Source organism: Sinocyclocheilus grahami, unplaced genomic scaffold (genome assembly GCF_001515645.1).
Source record: "Sinocyclocheilus grahami isolate Dianchi unplaced genomic scaffold, SAMN03320097.WGS_v1.1 scaffold149.1, whole genome shotgun sequence".
Lineage (NCBI taxonomy): Eukaryota > Metazoa > Chordata > Actinopteri > Cypriniformes > Cyprinidae > Sinocyclocheilus > Sinocyclocheilus grahami.
The window spans coordinates 452,148-468,056 of record NW_015505328.1 but is presented as its reverse complement, the minus strand read 5'-3'; the positions used below and the strand labels follow the sequence as shown (position 1 = coordinate 468,056).

At 36.9% G+C, this 15,909-nt stretch overlaps 1 protein-coding gene across 1 annotated transcript in view; it reads left to right on the top strand.

Moving 5' to 3' along the window:
* csmd3b (CUB and Sushi multiple domains 3b) overlaps nt 1-15,909 on the top strand; it is a 441,168-nt gene that overhangs the window by 60,768 nt on the left and 364,491 nt on the right. The window contains exon 2 of the mRNA XM_016281251.1: nt 7,356-7,578. Within this exon, the coding sequence (XP_016136737.1) occupies nt 7,356-7,578 (223 nt within the window). The remainder of the gene's footprint in view (nt 1-7,355; nt 7,579-15,909) is intronic.

The following is a 15,909-nucleotide window of genomic DNA, read 5'->3' as shown; positions in this document are numbered from 1 at the left end:
ATATATATATATTTAAAATATATATTTTTTTAATAAAATTTTGGAATGCAAGTGCAATGCTGCTTCCTAAATTATATGTGATTTGCCCCATTGAGCATCTCAGTTTACATTTACTACAAGATACGTTTTACAGCACTATTGAAAATCTTTATTTTAAATAATTTCAAGTGCATCAACTGAACTGTCTGAATTTAAACATAATCGATCCTAACCCTATTGTACTTGTACTCATTCACTTGTTATTCTTATTTTGTTTGACTGCAGAAACTCCTAAATGCTCTCAAAAAGAATTAAAGCAGATTCAAATCGATACAACATGGTACCAATAGGTCTTGTTTAAGAGGAGTCTTGGCTTGAGCTTAGGTAAAAATGAGCTTGATCTTTCTTTTTCCTTTCTTTTTTTTAAAGCCACAGTCTTGCCAGACTACCCAGCTGCATTGTCAGGGGTAAAAAAGATGTGGTGTGGAAATGCTGACCCAGGTGGAGCCAGCCTTTGTTGTAAATATGGGGTGGCAGGAGGAAGCATAAGTGAAATACAGTGAAAAATAGAAGAGTGGCCAGCTGCTAAAGTAAAAACGAGACGCAAGCCTTTGCCAACAGAACCTGGACAAGAAGAGAGGACGACCATACCGCCTCTCCTCACACCTCAGTAATCAGTATGAACATCTACATAGTGTCAGGATCAACAAACAGCTTGAGAAAAGAGCAAGACATCCTTCTATTTCTGTAATATAATGAGCAATTAGCAGTGTGGTAGAAATAATAATAAGCACAAAGTGGTAAACACTTGAAAAAGCAGATTATTAGCTAATTGGTGTTTCTACAAATAGAGTACAGATCAGTGTCCCATCACTTCTGGACAATCCAGATTAAGTTAATGACCATCTAAGGCAAGGTAGAAACGGCTAACATATTCAGAAATAGAGTTTTCAGGATTTTTGACGCAATTTAACTCCCCTCTAGCTGATCCAAGTTGGTCATTAGCAGTTTGACTACCACTTGACCACCAGCTGGTAGCTGGTTTGGTACTGGTCTAAATTGGTCTTCCAGCTTAGATGACCAGCTAATGGCCACCTTGGACCAGCTAGAAACCAGTTAATATGTTCCAAAACAACTGGAAGCTGTGTTTTGGAACATCTTAACTGGTTTCTAGCTGGTCTAAGGGGTCATTAGCTGTTGGACTGGTCTTAGATGGTCTACCAGCTAAGATGACCAGCTAATGACTAGCTTTGACCAGCTAGAATCCAACTAATGTGTAAAAACTAATCGTTCAGGTGTTTTGGAGCATCCTAACTGGTTTCTAGCTGGTCCAAAATGGTCATCCAGCTTAGATGTCAGTTAATGACTACCTTGGACCAGCCAGAAACCAGCTAAAGCATTTCAAAACACAGCTACCCTCTCACGCTTCATTTTCCAGCAGCCCACATCACTTGGTTTTGGGAATGAGACCTATTAAAAAATGTTCAATAAACTATTTTCTATTACAATTATTATTCATTGCGATTAATCGCATCCAAAATAAAAGTTTTTGTGTACATAATATATGTGTGTGTACTTTGTATGTTTATTATGTATATATAAATACACATACATGCTTGCATATATTTAAGAAAAATACACTGTTTATATATTAAATATATTTATATATAATATAAATTATATGATTATAAATATATACATGTAAATATTTTCTAAATATATATTGTATGTGTGTGTCTTTATATATACATAATAAATATACACAGTACACACACATATATTATATAAACAAAATACTTTTATTTTAGATGAGATTAATCACGATTAATCGTTGCCCAGCACTAAATTTTATATAATATATCATTTATCACCTTGGCTAACAATTAATATTGAACAAAAGTTTCTATGTGGACAGCTTCTTAAATCGTTGTGAAATTAAAGAATATGTGGTTAGTTTAATTTCAGCAATGTGTAGGCTGCTCAAGCCTACAGCATACCAAACTTTTCGTTAGTGTGAGTGATCTCCTTTTGATCACTGGCTCAAGTGAAGTTGCATGGTGTTTATGTGAGTCAAGATTTTAGCGCCTTCTTTATAAGAAGCTTACATCCTCTCCTTAAAGTCTCTGCCCTACAACATGAATCACCAAAAAACTTTTAAGATCATTCCCTCAAGCCATACATTTACTCGATATTAAACTTTAAAAAAGCGCGTAATGTTTGTAATGGGCAGAGGCGGTCAGATGATTCAACATTTTTCTCTCTAAGTCGATGATCACCTCGACTATGGCAAAAGAAAATAAAATCTCTTGAAAATGTTGGTAGGCTTGTGGTTGCTTTCCTGTACTGCTAGAGATGTGTAGGTGCCTTAAGTCCACATAGCCAGATCTACTACACTTCTCCTCTATCCCCATGTTAATTAGCCCCTTAAGGGAGAGAAGAGAGATAAATAGTAAATCTTAATTAGGTGGGGGGTTTTTTTCATTATAGGCATGTCAGTTTGTTTTATCAGCAGCTTCTCAGATGCTATGCTGAGCTCTTTTAGCCTGCGTATTAGATGGAGTGGGCTAAAATCTCTGTATTAATCTTGTTACTTAAGTAACGGTGGGAACTGGACAATCTTCCAGCTGTCTTCCATCTCATGGGACTCGCATAAGGGGGACACGCTCACAATATTAGAGATTTATTTCCTCATCAATGGAAAACTAGCTCTCTGTGGGTTGCATTTACTTCTCTTTAACCTGCATTACTCTCTAAGCTAATATTAGCATGACTAGTACCATGTGTTGCTATGGGTCCTTGGAAACTGAGATTGTTACTGCCTTAGTACAAACAATTATACAAATGACAATGTTCAAAATAGTGTGTTTAGCTTTAAAAAGTTTAGCTTTCATTTGAAACTTGCTTAGCTAATGCTCTAGTCTGTAAATAGCTACATTTCATTACTTATGATAAACAATGTACTTCTCTTGCTATCCTACATATTGTGGCTTAGAGGTCCATATAAATCTAATCTACCTCTAAAAACGACCAAAATTAGATAAACGCGTATTTGCAGGCACATAAGAAAGGTAGCTAACAGCTGTTCCTTATTTTGTAGCTTCTGTTGAGCCACAATTCTTAAGACCAGCAATGAAAAACGATATGTACTTGTGCTTTTATAGCATCACACAATTCCTGACTGACTACAATATTCACTGATATTTTAATAACAACTGTACAAAGTATTTTCTCACATGTCCTAGACCCTGATTCTAGCCCACTGCAAAGATGCATAATAAAATATACATTACATGTGATGCTGAAATAAGTGTGGCATTTCAAATTGTGTCATAAACACAAACTATTGCAGTAACAGTAAATGCCACTTAAGGCTAAATCATCGTTCTCTGTATGCGTTTTATGGCTTTGATTTCACTTAGGTCATGATTTAATAAAGGTTTTCTAGAGAGCATGCACAAAAAAATCGCCCGAGCTGATGTACTGACTTCGTTTACTTGTTATTGCGTCTTTCAGATGCACGAAACCACGTCTTACCTGTTTTGGTTTATCTTGTTTTTCTTAATGAATATGTTTTGGTGCTTTCATACACGACGTTGTCAATGCGAGTAAATTGAATTGCATCTGAAAGTGATTTATCAACCTTGAACATCATTCAGATTTAGTAAAATGCCTGTGCAAATTCATTATGGCCAATATGCAGGTATTAATTTGATTAGGTATTACAATCAAGCGCTCATGGACAATAATGGGTTTTCACTGAATATCAGGGTTTTAAAATATGACAATTTGCTTGTATAGATAGATAGGCAGACTATATTATATATTTAATTTAAATATATTTACTACTCATGTAAATGTATACATTTAGCCTACACATTTTGTTAGATTGCACAAGCAAAATAGTTTCCTAGTTAAGTTGTCTTTTGGTAAATCAGGGCCTTGCAGTCTGTGTAAAGAATCTTTGGTTGCTTGATCTCCCTTCTGTCCTGTCATTTTCATGAGTGAGACCCATTGGATGTTGTCACAGCAAATCTACAACCCAAAAAACGGACCATCAGTGACCATATGACTGGCTTTCATCTTCACAGACACAGTCTGTCCCCTTGCTCTACTCTAAGGAGTTGCCGAAACTAATCATTGTTCATGTGTGTGTGTGTGATAGAGTGCGTCTTTCTCACACTCCTTGGCGACCACGTTGGTGCTAATTTCCCATGGCAGCTTATGGTGCAGTTAGAGCCTGGAGGGCCTCCACCCTTCACACCGAATCACTGACGGGCCACTGAACAATCAGGGGCGGCAGGAAGCAGATCGTACACATGCCCAGGGTTGTGAAAATATGCAATGAATAATCTTGACAAAATAAAAAAAGAGATAAAAGTTTTGTCCCACACGATATACACGAAGTATGCACTATGTAGTCAACCATCTAATGTATGAATCATATAAGGTTATTTTGTCATCCAACATCAGAGTCTGATAGCCCCTCCTCTTCCAGTATGTAATTAAAGCTGCTACAGTTGAATGCAAAAAGTGCCCAACATTCCATACTTTTTGGCATTTTCAGTGTCAACACACTAATCACACAATTTACACTAAAAACAGCGCAGCATAGTGCATAAATATGCGAATTGGGATGCACCTAAAGATCCTAAAGTAATTGCAATGGCAGAAGATAAAGTTTACACTTTATTTTGATAGTCCACTTTAGACATTCTACTAACTATAAGTAACTTTGCAACTGCATGTCAACTAATTCTCATTAATTTGCAACTACATGTCTACTAACTCTCAGAGTAGACTGTTGGGGTAGGTTTAGGGTTAGTAGAATAAGTTGACATATACTTGCAAATTTCTTATAGTCAGTATGTTGTATGTTGTGGACCCATCAAAATAAAGTGTTAGAAGATAAGACGGTCTACTAATACTCTTAATGACTGCTAGTTTACATGTAGTTGCAAAGTTACTTACTGTTAGTAGAATCTCTAAAGTGGACTATCAAAATAAAGTGTTAACAATAAATGATTTGTTTACAATGGTTAACAAGTAATTATTCAGTGAAAAGCCTTCTGACTTTAAACAAGTTCAAAAATGAAAATTCTGTCATCGTTAACTCGCCCTCATGTTATTTTAACCCTGTGTGAGTTACTTTCTTCTGTTGAACACAACAGAAGATATTTTGAAGAATGTTGGTAACCAGACAGTTGCAAATAGCTGTTGACTTCAATAGTATGGGAGAGAAAAAAGTACTATGCAAGTCAGTGGCTACAAACAACTGTTTGGTTACCAACATTCTTCAAAATATGTTCTTCTGTGATCAACAGAAGACATTTACAGGTTTGGAACAGGTTTAAAGACAGCATTTTCATTTTTGGGTGAATTATCACTGTAAAATAACATTGTCATGAATGTGTGATTATCGCAGTCTACTGTAAAGCCCAGGGCTTTTTTCTGAGCAGACACACATATATTCGTATGCGTTAGCTACCTTAAAACGTAGAGACTAATGGACGCCAACAGACGAAAAAACCTTACAGATGTGAGCAAGCTGAATGCTGGGTTAAAATGGTTCATTGTGGCCACATTCCCACAACTATTCCAAATGATTGTCCCAGCTTACCGTTGATTAGATATGGACAGACTTTGCCTTCCAAACAGATGTTATCTGCTCAGGTTGTGTGTTGTAATACGCAATAGAGCTGGCTCAGTTGATTCATTAGTCATCAGATTGGATTCGGGGAATTGGGTTGCTTGAGTCACTCCTGTGTTGAATTTGTGGGTGAGAGAGGGCAAAATGGCAGTTCATTTGAGACATACTCAGATCAATTCCTCTCACAATGTGGCAATAAATTACAACTTACAAAGCTCAAAGGGATACCAATTCATTGCAAAGCTGCTACTATGTGCAACATCAAGTGTACAGTTGTTTTCTGTGAGTCAAATATTCTATTCATAATAAAAGCTGCAATGTTGTCATTTTCTGTGATCATAAAATTAAGTATAATTCTGTTTTAACCAACGGTGCCCTTCTTTGTTATGGGAAACATTATTGTTTTTTAACTGTATGATGTAAAGTTATTCCAAAATGAATACCGTCAGCAGAGAAACAGCGCCTTGGTGTATAATACAGAATTTCCATTGGCCTCATGACTGTAGCTTCTAATTGAAGATTGCTTTAATTATACAAACAAGCTTTCCTTCACTCAATATGTTATTGAATTCCACTGAAAGCTTGTGAGACGGGTCCTCTTCGAAATAAGTCACGGTTTCACAATGGCTAATAAAACTGCCAGGAATGTCCAAGGTATGTCAGACTGTACTGACCATCAGACCAATCTTACTAGGGCCCTCAAATCAACTGTATAGATGTACAATTACAGGGCCAGTTCGCTCAAGTTCACTCATTATCACTTTCAAAACTTGGTCTATCATGGTTGGTCACAAGACTTTCAACGTTTACTATCAGTTTTGACACAATTAGCCGGGTTTCCATCCAAAGTTGCGAATTTAAACTGAAATATCGCATAAAACATTTACGAACAAGCATCATTTCCATCCAACAAGTCAAAATCATCACTTCCTGATAAATTGGCCCTATAAATCACTAAGAAAAGTCAGGTTTCAGGTTAGTCAGGTTTTGCCGTCCCATAGTACAGTCACATGACTTTTTTGATGCGCTTGGAGGAATTTATTTGCAAAATGCATTTCCATACCCCATTATTCGCATCAACCCTTTTTCGCACAAGTCAAAAACCACCTCAAGCGAGCGTAAAAACTTTATTTTCGAAATTTGGTGTTTCCATCACTCGTTTATCATGCGATACTTCAAAATGCGCATTAAAATAGGGTGATGGAAACATAGCTATTGTGTGTGATTATAACTGTCTGTTGAATCTCGATATGAGATGTGATGGCTGTGTCTTTGTTGCCTTTGAAATTGTAGTGTGCATAAACCGGTATTTATCCAATTTGTGTGGAATTCATACTTCATGAATATTTTTGACAAATAGGACTGCATTGCTGTGGAAATCAGTAATTTTGGATCACATTCATTAACAATTCTATATAAGTATTTTTATGAGCACAGAAAAGGTACTCAGATAAAATGTTTGTAGAAATCACAACAGGCGTACAGTTATTTTATTATTTTACCTTTTTACGATTAGCATATACACATATAAACCATTTCTGTGCTCATAAACCATCTCTCTTCTATAATATAAAAAATACATATTTTTAATAAATTCATTTATTTCTGTTAAAAAATGGGGTTTGAGTTGGTTGAAATGTTATCCAGAATTCATAAAATGTAAGTGGTGTTTATAATTTTGTCATACTGCTGGCCATAGTGAACACTCTTCTCTCTTTTCGCTTTACAGGTTTCATATATACATGTGGTGGAACATTAAAAGGAAGGAATGGGACCATTGAAAGTCCTGGTTTTCCATATGGATATCAGAACGGGGCAAACTGTACATGGGTTATTGTAGCAGAGGAGGGCAACCGAATTCAAATAGTCTTTCAGTCATTCGCAGTGGAGGAGGACTATGACTTTTTATCCCTCTACGATGGACACCCGCACCCAGCTAACTTCAGGACGAGGTGAGTGCTGTTTATAATGTCTGATTTGCATAAAACTGTAAGTAAACAGCTGCACCGTAACTGTATCAAGTTAATGTGAGACTAAAATACAGAAAACGGTACATACCTGATCATGGAAGGATAGAGGAACACTTTGCCGAGTCTAATTTACGGTGTGCCTGAAAGCAGCTTGAATATGATGCCAAGTGAAAGTGCTGCCAAGAACTCTCCCTGGATAATTGCACAAAAAAAAATTAAGCACTATTTTCCTAACTTGGCCATTGTTTGATGCGCTTCTCTATCCTTTACAATCAACTCCCAGCCATTTAAAGCTACATACCTACTGTAGAAACATAAAAATGTCTTGCGGTTAAGCCTATAATTTAAGAAGGCATATTTGTAGGGCTTTGAATGGATTTAACACCAAATTCTCTGCGAAGAAAATAAGCACGTCTTTCCCTAAAACAACTCTACCAACAATCCGTAAGATCACAATGACAACACCAGTGTAATTATGTGCATAAAGGGTTAATAACATCTATCTTTGCAGGTATTACAAAGGGGGTATTTCAATTGTGGGTATTTCATTTACACATCTATGCTGCTTATGGTCAGAGCTGGACAATATGGTGAACATGCTTGTTGGAAGTTCCACACAAAACATTGCATGTGTTTGTTAGAGGATAATGTTTCCATGTGAATATATTTCGCTGTCATGTACACTTACATTTACACTCTCAAGTACTGTGTCAGCAGACAAGGATGTTAAAATGGGATGCAAATGTATTATTATATGTAGTAAATATTAGGGATGCACCGAAATGAAAATTCTTGGCCGAAGCCGAAACCGAACAAAATTAAACACTGGGTCGAAGGCCGAATACCGAACACGGAGTTTTTTTCCCCATGTATTTTGCCCAAAAACAATTTGACCATTGCATACATTAAAAAGCCAAAATGTGCTTTTTACTGTTTTGTCTTGCTTTTCAAAGAAAAAAAAAATCAATTACAAAACAACAATTTAAAAATATTTAACACTGAACATTTTTAACATTCTAGCAGTCACTATAGCAACAAAACACAATTTAACTTAAAATTAACAAGTTAGTAAAATAATAATTTTTGGCCATCAGACCCCCTTCTTGAATCAGGCATGTATTTTTTTTTTTTTTTACTGTACAATTAAAAGCAGCCTTGCTGAGAAGAGACTTCTTTTAAAACATTAGAAAATATTACAGATCCTAATTTGAACACTATGAGTGAATGTTATAATAAATGTATTAAAACAGAGCTGTTGTAATGATTATTATCATTATTATTGTCTTACTTTTTATTTTATTTTACAGAACAACAGTAAAATTACAAAACTTAACATTTATGAATGTTGATAAGAGTTGTGGATTATTTTGGCGGAAGCGCGCAGGAAGACCTCAATGCTTATTTTTGTTGACAACAGATTTATAAATGAGTCTCATTACGAATACGTCGTACGTATCGCATTGTCACATGCCTTGTAAAATTTCATAAAAATGTGACTGAGCAACTGACGACTGTATAAGCGCAGATTTTCCTCGCGCTTTGGACTTTGAAACCTGGTTAACAAGCAGATCTACTGCGAGTTCGTGCAGCGCTGTCAGAATACATGCAATGCGCGCGTGTATTAGAAAACATAACGTTCTGCAGTTTTTTTTTTTTACTAATTGTTTAAGGCCATTTCGCGATTTCAATCATCATACAGTAACCAGCAACAATCACCCCTTCCTCTTCTCATTGAAGACATGCGATGCAGTCCTAAACAGTCTCTCGCTGTCGGTGCTTGTAATGATTTTTGCGTCTTTCTCCGACAGTTTAAATGCTTCCACACTGCTGACGTGTGTGCTGCACAATAAAGAGTCCGCGCATCTCACTCTGCGCTGGTTGCTATTTGATCGCGTCATGTCATTGTTCGGTACAATTTATTCGGTCTTTTCGCTTATTCGGCCGAACACCGAAAGAGCTTTTTTTGCTATTTAAGGCCGAATAATTTCGGTTGCCGAACATTCGGTGCATCCCTAGTAAATATGTTTGTGAGGTATAGGGAAATTACACGTCTGTAATTTTTTTCTTTCTTCAACAGATTTTAGCTTAATGTATATAAATTTGTCATATCTTTTAAGTTTTTTTATTTTATTTTCATTTTTCCTTTACTAGTTTCTTTTTCTTTCCTAGTTAATTTTAAATAGTCCTGCAATGTGACAGATTTATGTGTGTATGTGTGTACATTTTTGTCTGCGTGTATATGCATTAGGCAATGAAGTAAGTGAAGTGACATGTGGCCAAGTATGGTGACCCATACTCGGAATTAGTGCTCTGCATTTACCCATCCAAAGTGCACACACACAGCAGTGAACACACACAAACCGTGAACACACACCCGGAGCAGTGGGCAGCCATTTATGCTGCGGCGCCCGGGGAGCAGTTGATGGCCGGTACGAGACTCGAACCCACAGCCTTTGGGTCATGAGTTCGACACTCTAACCGTTAGGCCACGACTTCCCCTGGGGGGAAGGTGGTGTCAAGGGATTTGCGGTACCATTTGCGGAAAGGATCGAAACCTGACAGATCCCAGCTGTTAACCAGCTGACATAGTGCAGTCCGGTTTGTCTTTTCCTTGTGAACTGCATTGTCATTAGTGCATGCCATAGACTGTATAAAAACATGGACGCAGTGTCCGTGACGTCACCCGTAGATTTCCGAAGAGCGTTTTTGAAGCTCAAAAGTGGGCGGAGCCGGCCATCACCATCTTGGCAGCGCGTCACCGCGTGTCACTCCCGAATAATTGAAAATGGGCAAAGAGGCGGGAGCAGGTTGCTGAAACCACGCCCACCTAGCTCGACGGTGGTGACAGCAGCGGCAATCCACCTGTCACTCAAGTGGCCACGCCCTTAATTATGCAGAACTTTAAGGCTTAATATAATTTAAACGGATGGGTTATAAAAAACTTCACCCCCCTCACAGTTGTCATGAAGGGCAAAATTAGCTATATAGACCAAAATAATTTTTTGAACCAGGCTGTAAACATGTTTTTTTCTGCTGTAAAGTTGGGCATTTTAACATGGGGAGTCTATGGGATTGACTCCCTTTTGCAGCCAGCCTCTAGCGGCCAGTTGACGAATTACAGTTTAAGTCACTTCCTTGTTGGCTTCACGAGAGAGAGCGGGAGGTTGCCGCTTGGTGCATATACTGTAAAATGTTAAATAATGTTAAAAACTACTAATATTATTATAAAGTATTATTATTAGCATTATTTTCAGCATTTTTCTGAATTATTTACTTTAAATCATGTGCATAATGTTAAAAAAGTTTTTCAGGTTTGTCTTTTCCTTGTGAACTGCATTGTCATTAGTGCATGCCATAGACTGTATAAAAACATGGACGCAGTGTCCGTGACGTCACCCGTAGATTTCCGAAGAGCGTTTTTGAAGCTCAAAAGTGGGCGGAGCCGGCCATCACCATCTTGGCAGCGCGTCACCGCGTGTCACTCCCGAATAATTGAAAATGGGCAAAGAGGCGGGAGCAGGTTGCTGAAACCACGCCCACCTAGCTCGACGGTGGTGACAGCAGCGGCAATCCACCTGTCACTCAAGTGGCCACGCCCTTAATTATGCAGAACTTTAAGGCTTAATATAATTTAAACGGATGGGTTATAAAAAACTTCACCCCCCTCACAGTTGTCATGAAGGGCAAAATTAGCTATATAGACCAAAATAATTTTTTGAACCAGGCTGTAAACATGTTTTTTTCTGCTGTAAAGTTGGGCATTTTAACATGGGGAGTCTATGGGATTGACTCCCTTTTGCAGCCAGCCTCTAGCGGCCAGTTGACGAATTACAGTTTAAGTCACTTCCTTGTTGGCTTCACGAGAGAGAGCGGGAGGTTGCCGCTTGGTGCATATACTGTAAAATGTTAAATAATGTTAAAAACTACTAATATTATTATAAAGTATTATTATTAGCATTATTTTCAGCATTTTTCTGAATTATTTACTTTAAATCATGTGCATAATGTTAAAAAAGTTTTTCAGTTTTTTTTTTTACATTTTAATACCAAATAAATTAAAGGAACAATTTGCTTAAAGCTCTTTAAGTCAATACCTAATAAATAAGTAAATATGGCAGATTTTAAGTCACAGCCACATAATTTAAATACATTTAAGACCATTTTTAAGCTATACATATGTGTGTGTGTGTGTGTGTGTGTGTGTGTGCGTGTGTGTGTAGCTGTACTTTCAAAACTGCAAATAACCATTCACACACAAAGGCCACCTCTTTTCATTTATTTATTTATGAAAAATGTTTAGTCTCTTGTAGCCTCACATTTACTTACACATTATCCTCCTTTCATTCTTCCTCTTCTCTCTCTTGCTCTCCTGCATGAAGGAGATGTTAGAAGGGGGTATGTGTGGAGAAGAGGAAGGAGGAATAATGACAGAGCTTAATTAAACAGTTCAAGAAGTAAATAATGCAGGATTCTGCAGGCACTACATTTGTGTCTTGCATCGCCATGTTCGTTGACATCATAGACAAATTGCATGTTGCTATTCAGCCGTTTTAAATTATGCACTGCAATTAGGGATTGAGCCCTCTTTCGGTTTCTCTCTCTCTCTCTCGTTCGCTCTTCCTAGTCTGTTTGAAAGAAGATATACTTCTCTTTTATGGCCACTACCAATGTCCTTAGAGGTCTGACATGAATACCTTGTTGCGTTTTAAAGCAAATTACCGTTTATATGTCCTTATAGTATACCTATATATCCATATGTAATGATTTTGATTAATCGGGATTCATTTAGACTTTAATGACCCCCTAAGGCGTCTCTGTCCGAGCGTACAGAGTGTGTGCTGACCTATATAAAATGTTATGAGTGTCATGTCAGTGCTTTTTGTGCAGCAGGTTTGTTTGTTCATTCGTTTGTGTTCTTGTTCTTTATTTCTTGCTTGTGAAAGATGTGTGGGCGATCAAGCCTCAGATCTTGATGGGTGATAGATGCCTTCCGTCCTGATTTTACATCGGTAATGATTATTAATGTGACCTGGCAGGCAATCTAAAAAGAGCTGTTTAAATTAATTATAAACTAACAATGCCAGGGACTGAACCTGACATCTAAAGATATCAGTGATTAATCTTCAAATATGTACAGATCTGTCTGAATCATTTACAGCTTTGCTCAGAAATATCCAAACAAATTCTAAATCGGTTTAAATGATCATTTGGTTGGCAAGCAATTAAGCATCCCCTCTCAAACTGGTTGTTGAAGATATGCTAATTGTTAAGGCTTATAAAAAAGACTTTCATACTTTTATCTTGTTTTAATATAATTTGCATTATTAATATTGTTATTATTATTAATATATCAATAATAATAATAATAAATTAAACAATATTTTTATTATTATTATTACATTATAAATTATACTCGTTGTTGCTGATTTCTCAGTATTGCTGAGAAATCATATATATATATATATATATATGACTTAGTTGTAGCCTTTATATCCTAAGACTCTCCCTTCACTGCAGGAGTAGAGAAATAATAGGGAGTAACAGTCTTTCATCTTATTCCATTGTGCTCCCTTTCACCTTCACTTTGGGATACTGTATATTTTCTTCTCTTTCTTCTCCTCGCACCCCCTCTGTCTGTACAGAAAGCACTCATACATGTGGCTGCTGGGCTGCGAGCAGTTCATGTAGTAACGCTGGGTGTTACTATGTGTGTCAGACTGTGAAAGAGACCCCCTGAGTGAAGCCAGGTGTAATTGCAGACGCTTAGCCCGTGGAGCTAGCAATGTAATTAGTCATCAGCATGTAGCGGGGATAGGACAGAGGAAGCGAGAGCAGCCACCAGCAATTATTCATCCCCGTCCTGTCACTCAAAGCTACCCATCGCCATAAATCATTTGCCGTTTGTTTTGGCGTCTGATCGAGGTGTCAGCGCAGGAGCACTGTACTGATGCATGGACGGAATGTGAAAATCAAGAGGTGCTGAGATTTAAACTAAATTCATCCCTGTGTCTTTAAATCATACATATGCATGCGAATACAGGAAGACTGTGAGTTGGTTATAAAAGCATGCATGCCTGCTTATCACTATAGTTGCACTGGCAGTTGAAATGGTGATTTACTTTGACAACAAGGAAGTTTTTCTTTATTTCCAAGATACGCTGTCAGAATTTTTTTTTACATTTAATAAAAATTTGTTTAACCAAAACTGAAAATTCTGTAATTTACTATTCTCATGACATTCTAAAAGTGTGAATTTTGTGAGACCCTTCACATAGTTCTTACCAGTGTCTGTAGACCATCTAACCCCTAAAAATGGTAAATACCAGAGCAAATAATGAGAGAATTTCATTTTGAGGTGTACTGTCCCTTAAATGCACTGCTTTCAGACTTAACTCTTACCACAGCCATTCAGTTCATCATCTGAGAGGCTGTACAACCCACAAACTAACCTCTCCCCTTCACCCCGTCACTCTCATTACACTTTCTAGAAATTCAGGGTAAATTTCGTTCAATCCTGGGTTACTAGTATCGATTGTAGGCTCAGAATACAGTCTGTCACTCCATTACATTCCCATGGCCTGGAAGAGGCGACTGAACCGTCATTCGTGTGGCTTCTTGAAAGATGTCTGACATACCAAGTGGCTTGTTTTGAATAGCCAGAGAGGGAGAGAGAGTGACAGACTACATTTTATCCCTATCTAGTGGATGTAAAGGAGTAGCAGTCTGGTCTGTTGCTGTGCAGTGTTTTCTGCCAAGAGCAAAGCCACAGTAGAGGGAAAGAGGGCTCTATCTCTCTCTCTTTCTCTGGCTCAGTCTCCATCTATTGCACTGTTGAGCTTGGGTTACTGACATCTTGTGGTAAATGTGCAAAGTGCAGCATAGGCTCAGGATGTGGTGTTTGCATGTACAGCTGTATTCTGGAAAAACAAAGCTCTCATACAGTAGCTTGAATGTTAATTTGCTTGATTATTTTTTAATGTGCACTAGTAAAAGTTTGAGGTCAGATTTATTTATTTTTTTTTTATTTAAAAGGTCTCTTATGCTGACCAAAGCTGCATTAATTTGATCAGAAGTACATTAAAACAGTATTAAAAAAAAAAAATATATATATATTATTGCCATTTACATTTTTTTTGTATTTTAATATATTAAATCAGAAAAATTATATTTTAAAATATAATGTATTCCTATGATGGCAAAGCTGAATTTTCAGCAGCCATTACTCCCCTTTTCACTGTCACATGATCCTTTAGAAGTCATTCCAATATGCTGATAATTTTTTTCTTTTTATCAATGGTGAAAACAGTTATGCTGTTTATTCTTCTTTTTTTTTTCCTGGAAACAGTGATGAATTTTTCCATGATTCTTTGAATAGAGCATTCTGAAGAACAGCATTTATTTGAAATAATGTTGTTATATAATGTAAGTCTTTTGATCCAAAAAGTAATGCATTTGCTGATATATATTTAAAATTGTTAAAGTATTATATTTAAACATATATATTGAAAAAACTGACCACAAACTGTTAAACTGCAGTGTGCCTTACATTTATCATCGTGTTCTGCTTCAGTTTAAATATATACTATATACAGTGTAAAAGTAAGTATTTGGACACTCAAAAATCACAATTAAGATAGTATTTATCCCCAAAATTTAAAATTCTCCAAATCTGTATGACTTTTGGCCACTTTTTTTCAATATAATGAAAGCAAAGGAGGATTGGGCCTGTCAAGCTTAAAAAAACATCATAAATGTGGTCCATTTGACATATTGCACTATATTCAAAGACTTCTGAGATCATATGATAGCGTTTTTTGACAAACAGACTGAAATAGAAGTCAGTTCTCCTCTGGTCAGCTGCTATGTGATAAACGAATCATGTTTACAAATGAGACATTGCTTCTTCTCTCGTGAATTGTGCTGAACTTCCATAACAACTGGGGCAGACATCAAGATTTTCAGAAAGTAATGACTTAAATTTCACAAACAATGAATTACACAATTACACAAACAGAGTCTGACTTAAGTGTCCAAATGCTGTATTTTCTCCTCTTTCTGTTTTCTCTCTCTCCCTCTCGCCCCATTCCTCATTTTGCAGCAGCGGTTAGAGTTCCATTTCACAAGCTAATAACAGTATTAGCCCAACAGCGTTGAAAGTCTTCATGCCTTGTTGACCATGATGAAGTCCATCGCATGAACATCTGTTGTTGAATAAGGTGGCCGAATACTCTGCAATCCACACCTGCTTAAGTTCCTGCTCAGAAGTACAGTGTAAAAAATGTGCTGCCAGGTAACCTAAAAATATGTTTCATG